Here is a 17,813-nt window from a genome sequence, read left to right as displayed (position 1 = left end):
AATGGCCAAGACCAAAGAGCTGTCAAAGGACACCAAAAACAAAATTGTAGACCTGCACCAGGCTGGGAAGACTGAATCTGCAATAGGTAAGCAGCTTGGTTTGAAGAAATCAACTGTGGGAGCAATTATTAGGAAATGGAAGACATACAAGACCACTGATAATCTCCCTCGATCTGGGGCTCCACGCAAGATCTCACCCCGTGGGGTCAAAATGATCACAAGAATGGTGAGCAAAAATCCCAGAACCACACGGGGGGACCTAGTGAATGACCTGCAGAGAGCTGGGACCAAAGTAACAAAGCCTACCATCAGTAACACACTACGCCGCCAGGGACTCAAATCCTGCAGTGCGAGACGTGTCCCCCTGCTTAAGCCAGTACATGTCCAGGCCCGTCTGAAGTGCATTTGGATGATCCAGAAGAGGATTGGGAGAATGTCATATGGTCAGATGAAACCAAAATATAACTTTTTGGTAAAAACTCAACTCGTCATGTTTGGAGGACAAAGAATGCTGAGTTGCATCCAAAGAACACCATACCTACTGTGAAGCATGGGGTTGGAAACATCATGCTTTGGGGCTGTTTTTCTGCAAAGGGACCAGGACGACTGATCCGTGTAAAGGAAAGAATGAATGGGGCCATGTATCATGAGATTTTGAGTGAAACCCTCCTTCCATCAGCAAGGGCATTGAAGATGAAACGTGGCTGGGTCTTTCAGCATGACAATGATCCCAAACACACCGCCCGGGCAACGAAGGAGTGGCTTCGTAAGAAGCATTTCAAGGTCCTGGAGTGGCCTAGCCAGTCTCCAGATCTCAACCCCATAGAAAATCTTTGGAGGGAGTTGAAAGTCTGTGTTGCCCAGCGACAGCCCCAAAACATCACTGCTCTAGAGGAGATCTGCATGGAGGAATGGGCCAAAATACCAGCAACAGTGTGTGAAAACCTTGTGAAGACTTACAGAAAACGTTTGACCTGTGTCATTGCCAACAAAGGGTATATAACAAAGTATTGAGAAACTTATGTTATTAACCAAATACTTATTTTCCACCATCATATGCCAATAAATTCATTAAAAATCCTACAATGTGATTTTCTGGATTTTTTTTTCTAATTTTGTCTGTCATAGTTGACGTGTACCTATGATGAAAATTACAGGCCTCTCTCATCTTTTTAAGTGGGAGAACTTGCACAATTGGTGGCTGACTAAATACTTTTTTTCCCCACTGTATGTTTATTAGCAAAGTTAACACATGACAAAACAACAAAAGCAACCTAACGTGAAGCTCACAATGGCTACACACAAACAAGCCAAACAAGAGTCAAGATCCCACAACATAGGTAGGCAAAATGGCGTCCTCTCCCTTACTGCATCCCCGTTGCACCCCTGGTCCGGTCTGGACCTTGGCGCGATGCTTCCCCTCTCAGTCCTCCCACGATGCACCAAGCCCTGTCTGGACCCTGGTGTGGGAGGCCTCGACCCTGGAGAGGGGCTGACGTCTGTGCCTGGACCGGCAATCCCCCCGCGATGCACCAAGCCCTGTCTGGACCCTGGTGTGGGAGGCCCCGACCCTGGAGAGGGGTTGACGTCTGGTTCTGGAGTGGAGCCGCTGACCGGGGCTGGACTAGGCACAGGTAGAGCGGACTGCCCTGGCACTGGAGTGGAGCCACTGACCGGAGCTGAACTGGACCCCGGTGGAGCGGACTGCTCTGGCTCTGGACTGGAGCAGCTGACCGGAGCTGGACTGGGCACCAGTGGAGCGGACGGCTCTGGCACTGGAGTGGAGCCGCTGACCGGAGCTGGACTAGACACCGGTGGCGCGGACTGCTCTGGCACTGGAGTGGAGCAGCAGACCGGAGCTGGACTGGGCACTGGTGGCGCGGACTGCTCTGGCACTGGAGTGGAGCAGCTGACCGGAGCTGGACTGGGCACCGCTGGAGCGGAATGCTCTGGCACTGGAGTGGAAGCGCTGACCGGAGCTAGACCAGGCACCGGTGGAGCGGACTGCTCTGGCACCAGCCGTACCGGGCTGGGGACACGCACCACTGGTCTGGTGTGAGGAACAGGCATGGGCCGCACCGGGCTGGGAACACGCACCACTAGTTTGGTGCGAGGAGCAGGCACGGGCCGTGCCGGACTGGAGACACGCACCACTGGTTTGGTGCGAGGAGCAGGTACGGGGCGTACCGTGCTGGCAACACGCACCACTGGTTTGGTGCGAGGAGCAGGTACGGGCCGTACCGGACTGGATACACGCACCACTAGTTTGGTGCGGGGAGCAGGTACGGGGCGTACCGGGCTGGCGACACGCACCACTGGTTTGGTGCGAGGAGCAGGTATGGGCCGTACTGGACAGGATACACGCACCACTGGTTTTGTGCGGGGAGCAGGTACGGGCCATACAGGACTGGATACACGCACCACTGGTTTGGTGCGGGGAGCAGGAACGGGGCGTGCCGGGCTGGCGACACGCACCACTGGTTTGGTGCGGGGAGCAGGTACGGGCCGTACTGGACAGGAGACACGCACCACTGGTTTGATGCGAGGAGCAGGCACGGGCCGTGCTGGACTGGAGACACGCACCACTGGTTTAATGCGAGAAGCAGGCACGGGCCATACCGGTCTCTGAAGGCGCACTGGCAGCGCAGCGCGTAAAGCCGGCGCAAAGCCTGGTGCCTGCACGGACACACTCTCCTCAAAGCGAGTGCGGGGAGTTGGCGCTGCTAATCCTGGCTCCGTCAGCCTCTGCTCTCAGGCCAGAGCTCTCTGTTGCTGGAGAGTTAACTCCTCTCTCAGCTCCTCCTGTTGCCTGGCCAGCTCCTCTCTCCGTGCATCCACTAATTCCTTCTCCCTTTGGGCCTCCTGCAGCACCTCCTTCTGAAGTGAGAGCTCCTGCTCCCTCTTCTCTAACAGCCCCCGTAATGTGGTGGCCTCCTCTCTCATACTGCTGATCCGCAGGTCTTGGAGGACCTCAACAATAGCGGCCTCCTCCTCCACAGTCAGCCCTTTCACAGCCTCCTGCTGCTTCGTCGACCACCCCGTGTGCCCCCCCAAAGTTTTTTCTTGGGGTTGCCTCCCGGGTCTCCTTCGTCCTTTCGCATTTTGGAGTCGCCGTCGATCCGGACTCCAGCCCTCCTCCATTACCTCACTGTAACGGACGGATTCCTCCTCAGTAATTTTCCCCAAACTGAGGAGGACATCTACCAATGTTGCTTCCCGCTGTGTCCAGGGTGTTTGATCCTCCTGGGCACGCTGCTTGGTCCGTTGGTGGTGGGATCTTCTGTCACGTACGTTGAGTACAGGATTGGACCAAGGTGCAGCGTGGAATGCATACATGTATATTAGCGAAGTTAACACACGACAAAACAACAAAAGCAACGTAACATGAAGCTCACAATGGCTACACACAAACAAGCCAAACAAGAGTCAAGATCCCACAACATAGGTAGGCAAAATGGCTACCTATGTATGATCCCCAATCATTTATATTTTTACATTTTAGAGACAACGATCGACAGCTGCCTCTGATTGGGAACCACATCCGGCCAACATAGATCTACAATAACATAGAATGTACACATTGAAATTCACACCCTGACCAAACCAACCAAAGAAAACCGGGCTCTCAAGGCCATGGCGTGACACAGTTAGGATCACCACTTTATTTTAAGAATGTGAAATGTCAGAATAATAGTAGAGTGATTTATTTCAGCTTTTATTTATTTCATCACATTCCCAGTGGGTCAGAAGTTTACATACACTCATTTAGTATTTGGTAGCATTGCCTTTAAATTGTTTGACTTGGGTCAAACGTTTCGGGTAGCCTTCCCAAGCTTCCCACAATAAATTGGGTGAATTTTGGCCCATTCCTCCTGACAGAGCTGGTGTAACTGAGTCAGGTTTGTAGGCCTCCATGCTCGCAAACGCTTTTTCAGTTCTACCCACAAATGTTCTATAGGATTGAGGTCAGGGCTTTGTGATGGCCACTCCAATATCTTGACTTTGTTGTCCTTAAGCCATTTTGCCACAACTTTGGAAGTATGCTTGGGGTCATTGTCCATTTGGAAGACCCATTTGCGACCAAGCTTTAACTTCCTGACTGATGTCTTGAGATGTTGCTTCAATATATCCACATATTTTCCTTCCTCATGATGCCATCTAATTTGTGAAGTGCACCAGTCCCTCCTGCAGCAAAGCACCCCCACAGCATAATGCTGCCACCCCCGTGCTTCACGTTGGGTGTTCTTTTGCTTACAAGCGTCCCCCTTTTCCTCCAAGCATAACGATGGTCATTATGGCCAAACAGTTCTATTTTTGTTTCATCAGACCAGAGGACATTTCTCCAAAAAGTACGATCTTTGTCCCCATGTGCAGTTGCAAACCGTAGTCTGGCTTTTTTATGGCGGTTTTGGAGTAATGACTTCTTCCTTGCTGAGCGTCCTTTCAGGTTATGTCGATATAAGACTTGTTTTACTGTGGATATAGATACTTTTGTACCTGTTTCCTCCAGCATCTTCACAAGGTCCTTTGCTGTTGTTCTGGGATTGATTTGCACTTTTCGCACCAAAGTACGTTAATCTCTAGGAGACAGAACGCGTCTCCTTCCTGAGCGGTATGACGTCTGCATGGTCCTATGGTGTTTATACTTGCGTACTATTGTTTGTGCAGATGAACGCGGTACCTTCAGGCGTTTGGAAATTGCTCCCAAGGATGAACCAGACTCGTGGAGGTCTACAATTTTTTTTCTGAGGTCTTGGCTGATTTCTTTTGATTTTCCCATGATGTCAAACAAAGAGGCACTGAGTTTGAAGGTAGGCCTTGAAATACATCCACAGGTACACCTCCAATTGACTCAAATGATGTCAATTAGACCATCAGAAGCTTCTAAAGCCATGACATCATTTTCTAGAATTTTTCAAGCTGTTTAAAGGCACAGTCAATTTAGTGTATGTAAACTTCTGACGCACTGGAATTGTGATACAGTGAAATAATCTGTCTGTAAACAATTGTTGGAAAAATTACTTGTGTCGTGCACAAAGTAGATGTCCTAACCAACTTGCCAAAACTATAGTTTGTCAACAAGAAATGTGTGGAGTGGTTAAAAACGAGTTTTAATGACTCCAACCTAAGTGTATGTAAACTTCCGACTTCACCTGTATATATTTATTTATTTATACTTCAGACTCTGACAGTGCTTGTCCTAATATTTCTATATTTCTTAATTCCATTCTTTTACTTTTAGATTTGTGTTCATTGTTGTGTATTGTTAGATATTACTGCATATTACTACACCTGCAATAACATCTGCTAAATATGTGTATGCGTCCAATAACATTATATTTTATTTTATTTGATAGTACATGGGGTATGGTAACAGAACACAACACAGACACTTCCCACTGAGCACAGACGTCATTTGATGTAATTTTGGTTGAGTTGTCAACTAACATCAATTCAACGTGAAATCAACAAAGAACATTCACTGTGTCATTGGATTTAGGTTAAAAGTTGGGTGAAAAAAACATGAAATTCCCTTACGTTGATGACTTTGCTAAATTCAACGTTATCATATCAATCCATTTTTGCCCAGTGGGTTAGCACACAATTCGAAACACTGAAACATTCAGTGTTACACACGATGCATGACAAGTTTAACATGACAAGGTGCAAAAAAGTCATTCAACCATGGAATCCTACATACAGTGATGTCATGTGCAGAGAAGACAGAGGCAAGTATAGAAAGAGAGAGAGATAAATGGATCAGTAGAGCAATAAAGAAATAGAGATGACGAGAAAAAGAGGGGGAAGGGAGGGGCAGAGAGAGGGATGTGTGTGTGTGTGTGTTAGAGATGACTGGGCCTGTCCTCAGCTCTCCTCCGGCCCAGCTGTCGGTCTGTGTGAGGAGCGGAGCGTGTGGAGCAGATAGACTGGTCTTTGATTGGGCTGGAGGCTCTCAGAGGGTTTGGTGCCGTGGCGACTATGACACTACAGAGTGATGAGTATGAAAGAGAGTGGACAGTAGCACGGCGAGGTAGACATCACAACAACAGAGACGTATAGATATGACTACTTTCTTGATATACGATGACACCATTCTACAAGAATATAGTGGTTATGCAATAGGTAAGTAAATAACCACTTGAGACATCCTCAAGGACCACTCACTTTGCAAGTTTTCATTACTTGATTGTATTGTTTATTGACTACAAATATGGATTTTTATTATGTATTGACTTTCAATATTAAGTATTTATTTGACAAACATCTTATTCAAGTATATTTAGAGATTGGGAAGCCAGATGCCCCCTCACATACAGCAAGGTCTGCAAATAAACAGACAACCATCAAATGTTGACAAAGACGTTGTGCTTCTTATTGCAATGGGTATAGGTTTCAGAATAGGTGTGCATTTGATAATGGTATTTAGGTGGCACATTTAAAAGTATATGGAAGCAATAATTGTTCCTTTTTCTCTCTCATCTCTACCATCTCTTTTCCCCCCTATCTGTCCTCTAATATCTCCTCTCTGTTCTCCTGTTCTGATGGTTGCGTTGGTCTCTTTGTAGAAGAGCTCAGTAACACTCCTGAAACCCAGAACACCTCGGAGAGAGTGAGAAGAGACAGGCTTGATAGAAGATAGGCTTGTCCGGTCTCCTCCTTCTTCCCTTCCTTCCTGCCATCTATTTCTGCCATCTGTTTGTCATTCCATCCTCTCTGTTGTTCAGGCTCTCTTTCATCTCGGAGACATTCTCTCCTGTTTTCTCCCGCTATCTCTCCCACACGCTTTCATTCTCTTCCTTTGTGTTTCCCTTACCTTTCCTCTTAGCTTTCTTTAGTGAGGTGTTGCACCCTGAGTAAAGCTGAAGTATGGTAAACTTGAGGTGACATGATGACAGCACCTCACTCCAATAACACTCCACATCAGCCACATAGCTCATGTCACTCTGGTTTAGGTTCAGCGAGGTCACAACCTTTTAGTCTGGGAGGGTTATCCAGAGGTGACACATATTACTTCCTATAGAAGACAGCCTGGGAAGCTCTGTTTGCTTCTTTCTGGATTGGTCTAATGTCAGTCTCATGTTCTAACGTTTCTCTCTCCTCCCTCCCTCTTTCTGTCCCTCTGCAGCACAGTTCAACTTGATTCCTGTGGGTCTGAGGATCGTGGCGATCCAGGGGGCGAAGACAGGGCTCTACCTGGGCATGAACGGCGACGGGTACCTTTACACCTCTGTGAGTCCACATGCTCAAAAATACATAAACTAAAAGCAATACTGGACAAAACGTCTCCTATGGTTATGTTTAGGAAATGACTGTGTGGCAATGGGCCAGCGCCAGTAATCGAGACACTCAGTGAAGCTTTGAGTTGACTCTCTCAATGACAGTTATAATGACCATGTAACGGCTGGAGCAACCATATCAGGAGTCGGACGCTGTTGCTAAATCTCCTCAATTATGGTCTGTGTTGTTGCTGTCCGTGGTGTGGAACTCTGTACCAGGAGAATTATGTTGCTGTCCATGGTGCTGAAATTGACTTCAATCTGGAGTTGCATATCCTGTGCCATGGGCTTGGATTCTGCAGTTTTTTGTGCTTCATGTCCCTGTAGCCTGCAGGCATACATTTGTGTTGAATCTGCGATGTACAGTTTTATGGGGGTTGAGGATAGTGTGTATAGCAGTGGAGGCTGCTGAGGGGAGGACGGCTCATAATAATGGCTGGAACGGAGCCAATGGAATGGCATCAAACACATGGAAACCATGTGTTAGATGTACTTGATACCATTTCACCAATTCCGCTCCAGCCATTACCTGGAGCCCGTCCTCCCCAATTAAGGTGCCACCAACCTCCTGTGGTGTATAGTACAGGGTCTGTATACACACTGAGGATGTAATGTTCAGTGTTGAGTCTCTTTACCAAGCTGAGTACCTGGGTAATAAGGTATACTGTAAGCTCAGTGTGTGTGGAAGGATGGAAGGATCCTGTGCCCTGAGCGTCTAGACTGCCACACAACATAAAAACATCAGAATAATAACGAGAGAGAGAGAGAGAGAGAGAGAGAGAGAGAGAGAGAGAGAGAGAGAGAGAGAGAGAGAGAGAGAGAGAGAGAGAGAGAGAGAGAGAGAGAGAGAGAGAGAGAGAGAGAGAGAGAGAGAGAGAGAGAGAGAGAGATGAGAGAGAGAGAGAGAGAGAGAGAGAGAGAGAGAGAGAGATTCATGTACATCCTCATTTCATTAAAACCTCACCCCCCCCCCCCCCACCACCCCCTAAAATAAAAAATTACCAATATCCCCTGTACTGCAAACTCACCTTCCCCCACAATACAAAAACAACACCACACATCACAATAACCCAAACCTCACCACTTCTACAACCGTATATCCAGACCATCTTCCCCAGCTATACAGACAGCCCCCCCCAACACACCATATCTCTTGAAACATCTCCACACTTTTTTATAATTTTATAGAACTCAAATTCCACCCTAAGGCGCACAGAGGACCATCCCATTAAATAATAGTAAAGGGTCTGTTATCCCTCCACCTTTGACCCTGTTCATCCTTGTTATCCAAATAGCTAACTTTGCCTGAGCAAACATAAAATTCAACAACACACATTTAGCCTTTTCCTTATTTGAATACCTGTACCCCATTATAAACATCCCGACAGTTAACTCCACCCCAAACCTCTCACACAGACATGCCAACAGAGACATTAAAGGCATTAACCTGGCGCACACAGAAAACACATGAATCACAGTTTCACTCATGACACAGAAAGGACACCCCTGTCCGACTCCCAGTTCAACCCGTGCCAACCAGCTGTTAGTGGCCAGGGCTCCATGTAAATCCCTCCACTGGAGGTCCCCTGACCTCTTTGGTACTGGAAGTTTGTAGAGCCCCCTCCATCTAAACCCCACCATACTCTCCGCCCCACATACCCCCTGCCACTGATGTGCCTTCACTCCTGTTAGGCTCCTGATGTTCCTTACCTTAAAACAGAGGTTATATAGGGCTTTACCTCCTACCCCTTCAAACTCCCCCAGGCTCGGAGTGTTAAAATCTAACAAGTCCTCCCGACGCCCTTGCCAGTGCCCAGTCTCTGCCGTCACGTGCAGTGGCGGAAACATTGGTGGCCCCTCCCCCTTTGGCCGCTCAAACACCCCCTTTACCGGCTCAGACAGTACCTCCTGGACTTCCCCCAGGAATCTCTCCAGCAGCCTAAGAGATGTTAGTCCTGTTTGTTGTGTTAGGACTTCTGGGGTTTTCCACCCCTCCTCTCCCAGCAGTCGCAGGTCACCCAGCCTTAGTAATCCCGCTGCCATCAGTTGCCTCTTCAGGGTGGCCGACTGAACCGATCTCAAAAGGATGGCTGGGTTGTGGAAGATAGGCTCCTCCCACACCCACAGCCCAGGCTCCACACCCCCTTCTCGTCTGGGCCTTAGTAGCTGCCAGGCCCTCAGCACCACAGAGTTAAAATCAGAGAGACCTGCTGTCCTCAGCCCCTCCAGCCTCATGAGGAATAGCTGCCGGTCCAACCCTAATCTGCCAGCTCTCCTCAGCAGTGCGCATGCTGGCTCCCTCCATCCGACATCAGTATGGTACAGCAGTCTCTGCGCCGCCTTTAGTCGGAATGCAGCCACCCTGCTCTCCAGTTCCACCAGGCCCTGTCTGCCTTCATTTACGGACATATACAACACTGCCGCCCTCAGCCAGTGATGGCCTGACCAGAATAAATTCACCAGCTTGCGTTGCAGGTCTGTGAGCAGACCGGCGGGGGGGGGGGGTTGAGGACAGCCAGTTTATGCCACAGGGAAGATGCCACCAGGTTGTTGATTATCAGCACCCTCCCTCTATATGACACTTGGGACAGGAGCCACATCCACCTGGCCAGTCTTGACACCACTGCCTGTGACAGCCCCTCCCAGTTCCTCCTGACCCACCTCTCCGAGCCCAGGTACACCCCCAAAATGTTAAGCCCTTCACAACTCCACTGCAAACCCCCTGGAAGCAGAGGAGGGGCCATGCCCCACATAACAGAGCTTTGCTCTTGCCCCAGTTTACCTTAGCTGACGAAGCTCCCTCGTACACCTTCAGACTATTCTCTAGTGCCTGCATATCCTGACCATCCCTGACCGTCACAGAAACGTCATCTGCATACGCTGACACTGCTATGCCTGTCCAGCACACTCCCTGCAGTCTCCTGCGTATCAGGCCCAGAAAAGGCTCAATGGCTAGTGTATATATATGTCTGATCCTTGTGTACTATAGAGTCCAGATGGGACTTCAGTGTGTTAGCGAGGACCTTGGCAAATATCTTGTAGTCCGCACAGAGCAATGCTACATGCCTCCAGTTCTTTTTGTCCCCTTTTTTGGGCAGGAGAGTCAGAGCCGCCCGCCGGCAGTTCATCGGCAACTCTCCTACCTCGACGCACTCATGCAACATGCAAAAGAAGTCCAGTCCAATTATTCCCCGGAAATTTTTATAAAACTCCACTGGGAGTCCATCGACCCCCGGTGCACGGCCGGGGGACATCTGGATTACCGCCTCTGCCAGTTCATGGTACAACAGGGGAATGTCAATTTCATCCCTCTGTACCTTAGAGAGCTTAGGGAGTTCGGCAAACAAAACCTGAGCACACATAGGATCACACAGTTCTGCCCTATACAACTCAGTACAAAACTCCACAGTCCGCTCCCGCATCTCCCCCACCACAGAGGTCACCCGCCCATCCGAAAGCCGTGGACAAAGCATACCCTTGACTTCACCGCTCTGTCTTTCCAAACCAAAGAAGGAGGAGCTGGGAGCATCCATCTCCTTGAGCATGGAGACTCTAGCTCTTACAAGTGCTCCCTTTGCTTTAACCTGGAAAAAACTGCCCAGGTCCCTACGTAGTTCAGCTAAATTAGCCTGGAGGCCTACATTGCCTTGCTCCACCAGCTCTACCTCCATCTCACTAATACTACGCTTGAGTTCCCCCAATACTCTCCTAGCCTCTGAGGATGAGAGAGCTGTATACTGTTGGCAGAAAAGCCGAATTTGGACTTTTCCCACATCCCACCATTGACTCAGAGACTCATACTCCTCTCTTCGCTGCCCCCACCTTTCCCAAAATGTCTGGAAACCTGAGCAAAAAGTGGCATCTTGTAAGAGCTTTACATTAAACTTCCAATAGGATGCCTGCCGAGGCCCTGGAGAAATAGACAGCCGAGCAATGGTTATGTGATAATCCGAAAAACCCACCAGGAGAATGGTAGCCCCCAACAGCCTATTGCTCTGATTCCTGGACATGTACAATCGATCAAGCTGGGCTGCACTCACCCTAGCCCCAAAGACCTTCACCCATGTATACTGTCTTGTGTTGGGATGTCTAGCTCTCCAAACATCCACTAGGTCAAGCTGATTAATAATGTCCCTTAACACCCCCACTGAACCTGAATGAGGCTCCTCCCCATTTCTGTCTTTCGTAAAATCCATCGTACAGTTCCAGTCCCCACCGACCACCAGCGTCTCCTCAGGTGATATCTGTGAGTTCCTGTCTAAGAGACCCAAATAGAAGCCCCCTCTCTCTCCCTGTGTTAGGCGCATACACATTTATAAAGACAAAACCCCTGTTGTTAATTTCTGCTTTTACCACAAGCAGTCTACCCCTACACACCTCTTTTGAGGAGCAGATTTTTACAGACAGACCCGGTACAAAAAGGACTGCCACCCCTGCACTAACATTTGTCCCATGGCTCAGCACACTTGCCCCTTTCCACCAGAGCCCCCAATCAACTTCATTCACCACATCGCTATGCGTCTCCTGCAGAAACAATACCTGTACTTTTTTTTGTTTTACATATTCACACAACACACTCCTCTTTCCCGCATCTCTGGTGCCATTAATATTAAGCGAGCCTACCCAAAGAGTCTCCATAAGAAGTGGAAGAAAAGCCAGCAAAGAAAGTGACCAATAGCAAAGCTCAATAAGCCCCAGTGCCAGAAAGAAAACTTTCATCTAAACCATGTCTGAAGGTAGACCTTTACGCACGGTTGTAACCCACTTCCTCAACCTAAACCGTTTCCTGGGTGAGAGGACACCATGCCCCTCATTTTTCATAGCATGTTGGACTGATCTTACAAACTTTCCCAGATACTTTTTTCCCCTTAGTCTCATTCAGGAAACTTGACAGTTCCCTCACCGTGTACTTTGACCCCTCTGACTGACTGGCTGTCAGCTCTGGACCCATTGAGGAGGAGTCTGAAAAGAAATCCTCCTCATCGTCTTCCTCCTCAGACTCATCTTCCTCCTCCTCGTCTCCATCTCCCATCCTGACCACCTGCTCTTCCTCTCTAGTGGGGGCCTGCCCCTCAGCACCAGGCAAAGGTTCCTTGGTGCCTTTCACCAGCCTCTGCCCTCCCACCTCCTTTCTTGTCCCCCTTTTTCCTCTTCCGCTTGACACCCTCCTCCACCCCCCCTAGTCGCTTACCCTTCCCCACTATACTCTCCTCATCCACTAGCATAACCTGACTAAGCCCAGCCTCATCTACACCACCATCCATGACATGACTAGACCTCGTCTCAGCTACACCACCATCTATAACATGACTAGACCCAGCCTCATCTACACCACCATCTATAGCATGACTAGACCCAGCCTCAGCTATACCACCATCCATAGCATGACTAGACCCAGCCTCACCTACACCACCATCTATAGCATGACTAGACCCAGCCTCCTCTACCCCACCATCTGTAGCATGACTACGCCCAGCCTCTGCTGCCTGCGTTTCATGGCCCCCTGCACGTTGACCTTGATTTCCCCCACTGATGCTTGAACCCTCACCTTGTCTACGGCCTTTATGTGGGCACGCAAAGCTCTTATGCCCCAAATCCCCACACTCAAAGCACCGTGGACTATCTGTGCTGGCAAAACCTGCATAGAGCCCCTCCCCATGCCTCACTTTAAAATGCACATTTAACTGTTGCTCATTGTTATTCAGAAACATGAACACTTGCCTCTGGAATGAAACAACATGCTTGACGGCATCTGCCTGAAAACCTGCCGACAGTACACGAAAACCACTAGCAAACTTACCAAAACGACTCAACTCCTTCCTGATTTGATAATCCGTAATAAACCGAGGCAAATTTGCAACTACCACCCTAGTCGAAGGGGTAGAAAGAGGAGAAATTGGCACCAACACACCCCTTACAAATATTCCACTAGAAATGAGCCTACCCACCAAATTTGCTCTTTTCATGAACACAACCACAGCTTTGTTCATTCTGGATGCGGAATGTATAAATTCAGCTCCTACCTGTGTTTTCATGCCACCGTTTCATGAGTGTGTGATGTATGCTGATGATGTGTAACCTTAGGTGTGTGGTGTGTGTTACAGTCACACACTGGTAAGCTGGTGTGTGTGAGTGAGGATGAATATGTCATGTATTTTGTTGAGTGATTGTGTGTGATGTAACAGCTGGAGACAGAGGGGGGTGGCACCTCAGGAGAGTGCATGACAGTGCAGACAAATGTTCTGACCGGTGACAAACAAGCTCATCACTGTCACTCTCACAGAGGCTGAGGTGAGTGACAACAAGAGACACAGAGGACACTGCCATTGGGAAAAACCTCTGCAGGGCTCTCTCTCTCTCTCTCTCTCTCTCTCTCTCTCTCTCTCTCTCTCTCTCACCCTCTCTCCCCAATCCTCTCTCTCTGACTTTGATATGTTGTCCTCTTCTATTCAAGTCAGCTGTGCATTGCAGTAAAAACGTAATCAGCCAGCCTTGTCAGGCTAGTGAAGTGCACATAGAGCCCAGGAGAACAGTAACGAGCTAATTACAAGGGGGAACTCCAGGACACTGCTCTATTGTCTCAGCCATGAGCCTTAGCCTCAGCTTCCCTATACCTGTAGGAGACTCGAGGAAAATGGCTTCCTTCCTGGTAAAAAAAATAGTGGTGAGCTCTGTCCTGACCCATTTTATTATCTGTGTGCTCTGGAAAACCCTCCTGGGCCATGAGAGGGGGGAGATGTGTGAAGAAATAATAATAATAATAATAATAATAATAATAATAATAATAATAATAATAATAATAATTGGTCATTTAGCAGACGCTCTTATCCAGAGCGACTTACAGGAGCAATTAGGGTTAAGTGCCTTGCTCAAGGGCACATCGACAGATTTTTCACCTAGTCGGCTCGGGGATTAGAACCAGCGACCTTTCGGTTACTGGCACAACGCTCTTACCCACTAAGCTACCTGCCGCCCTCATAATGGTGTGTGTGTGTGTGTGTGCGTGTGTGTGTGTGCGTGCGTGTGTGAAAGAGCGAGTTAGTGAGTTGTGTGAGGAAGTGAGTGAGCAAGAGAGAGTGAGACAGACAGAGAGAGAGAGTGAGAGAGGTGGGAGGTGACACAATTGAGAAATTCTAGATTTTACAGATGCAGTTTCCATGCATGCCCATCAGGCCTCTGAAATGAAACGTGATGAATGCATTTTTAATGGGTGTGTTGATGTTTGCATAGTATACAGGAAATTGCTTGTGTGCACACCTTGAATTATAATGTCTGTGATGTTCCACATTACAAAATGCTATAGTACGCTATGGTATAAATACTGTAGTATTCACTGTAGTGTTTTTGCAGACTTTACTGTAGTTTTCACTGTATTGTTTTCACTGACTAAATTCTGTAGTATTTTCTGTAGTGTACTGTAGTATACTGAAGTATTTACAGCTAACTATAGTATAAATACTGCAGTAAAAGAAAACTCTAGTATATGCTATGGTAATTAATGTAGTGGTTTTTTTGGGACTGTAGTATACTGTAGTATTTACTGTAGTATTTTTGTTTTATTCATCTTTGACATAGAAGAGGAGGCTTTCTCCTATAGGTAGGTAGGTAGGTAGGTAGGTAGGTAGGTAGGTACAGTGGGGGAAAAAAGTATTTAATCAGCCACCAATTGTACAAGTTCTCCCACTTAAAAAGATGAGAGAGGCCTGTAATTTTCATCATAGGTACACGTCAACTATGACAGACAAATTGAGATTTTTTTTCTCCAGAAAATCACATTGTAGGATTTTTAATGAATTTATTTGCAAATTATGGTGGAAAATAAGTATTTGGTCACCTACAAACAAGCAAGATTTCTGGCTCTGACAGACCTGTAACTTCTTCTTTAAGAGGCTCCTCTGTCCTCCACTCGTTACCAGTATTAATGGCACCTGTTTGAACTTGTTATCAGTATAAAAGACACCTGTCCACAACCTCAAACAGTCACACTCCAAACTCCACTATGGCCAAGACCAAAGAGCTGTCAAAGGACACCAGAAACAAAATTGTAGACCTGCACCAGGCTGGGAAGACTGAATCTGCAATAGGTAAGCAGCTTGGTTTGAAGAAATCAACTGTGGGAGCAATTATTAGGAAATGGAAGACATACAAGACCATTGATAATCTCCCTCGATCTGGCGCTCCACGCAAGATCTCACCCCGTGTGGTCAAAATGATCACAAGAACGGTGAGCAAAAATCCCAGAACCACACGGGGGGACCTAGTGAATGACCTGCAGAGAGCTGGGACCAAAGTAACAAAGCCTACCATCAGTAACACACTACGCCGCCAGGGACTCAAATCCTGCAGTGCCAGACGTGTCCCCCTGCTTAAGCCAGTACATGTCCAGGCCAGTCTGAAGTTTGCTAGAGTGCATTTGGATGATCCAGAAGAGGATTGGGAGAATGTCATATGGTCAGATGAAACCAAAATAGAACTTTTTGGTAAAAACTCAACTCGTCGTGTTTGGAGGACAAAGAATGCTGAGTTGCATCCAAAGAACACCATACCTACTGTGAAGCATGGGGGTGGAAACATCATGCTTTGGGGCTGTTTTTCTGCAAAGGGACCAGGACGACTGATCCGTGTAAAGGAAAGAATGAATGGGGCCATGTATCGTGAGATTTTGAGTGAGAACCTCCTTCCATCAGCAAGGGCATTGAAGATGAAACGTGGCTGGGTCTTTCAGCATGACAATGATCCCAAACACATCGCCCGGGCAACGAAGGAGTGGCTTCATAAGAAGCATTTCAAGGTCCTGGAGTGGCCTAGCCAGTCTCCAGATCTCAACCCCATAGAACATCTTTGGAGGGAGTTGAAAGTCCGTGTTGCCCAGCGACAGCCCCAAAACATCACTGCTCTAGAGGAGATCTGCATGGAGGAATGGGCCAAAATACCAGCAACAGTGTGTGAAAACCTTGTGAAGACTTACAGAAAACGTTTGACCTGTGTCATTGCCAACAAAGGGTATATAACAAAGTATTGAGAAACTTATTTTATTAAAGTTATTTCTCGGGTTGGGCTCTGGGATATAACAGCCGTTGAGTATTGGATTTTATGGTGGATTGTGGAGGAGGGGGGTTGAGTGTGTTGGAGTATGTGAGTATGTGCGTGTGTGCTGGTCTGGCATCTGTTGTGGGGGGGGTGGGGATGTTGGGGGGGGGGGTATGGGATGGACCGCGGGAATTATTTGCTAGGATAATAATTGCTTGTCAATGAATTAAATGTAATATAATGGCAATCCTGGTTATATGTTAGAATCCTATGCGTGAACTGCCGACATTATTACGCATATTAATTGATAATGATGGAAAATAGGATATGCATAATAAAATAAATAAATAATAGTTATATAGATATATATATATAGAGGTGAAAGCATTGGAAATGCTTTTGGCGGTTAACCTGCTTCTGTTTTGTGGGTGGCACTGTGTGCTGTTTTCGATGGATGGGTCCTGGCCTCTCAGGGCCTTAGGGATACGGAGGGACGTGGGGGGGATGCTGATCACTGGGATGACGGCTCAACTTGGGATGGGGAGGGGCTTTAGCGGGGGAATTAGTGGAGAACAATTGAAGGGTTACTCCGTAGCAATGCAAATATCACGGTACAGCTATATGGACACTCAATCATTACGCTATTTTTTATTGGTAAATTTACAAACATATATAATGATAAATAGACTTGAAACTTGTATCTCATTATGGTGTATGGTGAAATAAGTATAGCCAGTTATAATTGTAATGGCTTAGCTGATAATAACAAAAGAAGAACAATATTTACATGGCTCAAAGAGAAGGAATATAATATCTATTGTATACAGGAAACTCATTCAACAATTCGAGATGAAGTAGCGTGGAAAAAAGAATGGGGGGGGGAAATATACTTCTCCCATGGGCAAAGAAATTCAAAAGGGGTGATGATATTAATTAATAGTAATTTCGATCCGAATGTGCAAATTGTCCAAATAGATACGCAAGGTAGATGGATTATTTTAAATATGGTATTGGACAATAAACAGATATGGCTCATTAACCTTTACGGACCAAATAATGATGATCCACAATTCTTTGACAATATATATAATAAATTATCAAGCCTGCAAGCAACTCAAGACAATATTATTATGGTGGGGGATTATAATACTGTTTTAAATAGCTCAATGGACCGAAAAGGAAATCACACCACAAACAATCACCCACATGCTCTTAAGGAAATTGTGAATGTCATGGATACATTAGAACTAGTAGATATATGGAGGCTTAAATATGCTGATCTAGTGAGATATACATGGCGGAGACTGAATCAAGCTAGTCGTCTTGACTTCTTTCTTATCTCATTCTCGTTGGCACCAAAAGTAAAAAAAGTGTTGATAGGGGACAGAATGCGGTCGGACCATCATATAATAGGCATATACATTACTCTGACTGAATTTCCACGTGGGCGAGGATATTGGAAATTTAATCAAAGCCTATTAGATGATAATTTATTTATAATTAGAA

The 17,813-nt window shown here is 47.0% G+C and overlaps 1 protein-coding gene across 1 annotated transcript in view; it reads left to right on the top strand.

Moving 5' to 3' along the window:
- The window catches only part of LOC311099724 (fibroblast growth factor 11-like), a gene marked incomplete at both ends in the record, with an annotated part of 73,281 nt that overhangs the window by 40,662 nt on the left and 14,806 nt on the right, over positions 1 to 17,813 (top strand). Inside the window, one exon of the mRNA XM_084140462.1 lies at positions 7,127 to 7,230. Coding sequence (XP_083996588.1) covers positions 7,127 to 7,230 — 104 coding nt within the window. The remainder of the gene's footprint in view (positions 1 to 7,126; positions 7,231 to 17,813) is intronic.

Source organism: Coregonus lavaretus (genome assembly GCF_964263955.1).
Source record: "Coregonus lavaretus genome assembly, chromosome: 24".
Taxonomy (NCBI): domain Eukaryota; kingdom Metazoa; phylum Chordata; class Actinopteri; order Salmoniformes; family Salmonidae; genus Coregonus; species Coregonus lavaretus.
Note: the sequence above shows the minus strand (reverse complement) of the source record. Positions and strands in the feature narration are given on the sequence as shown.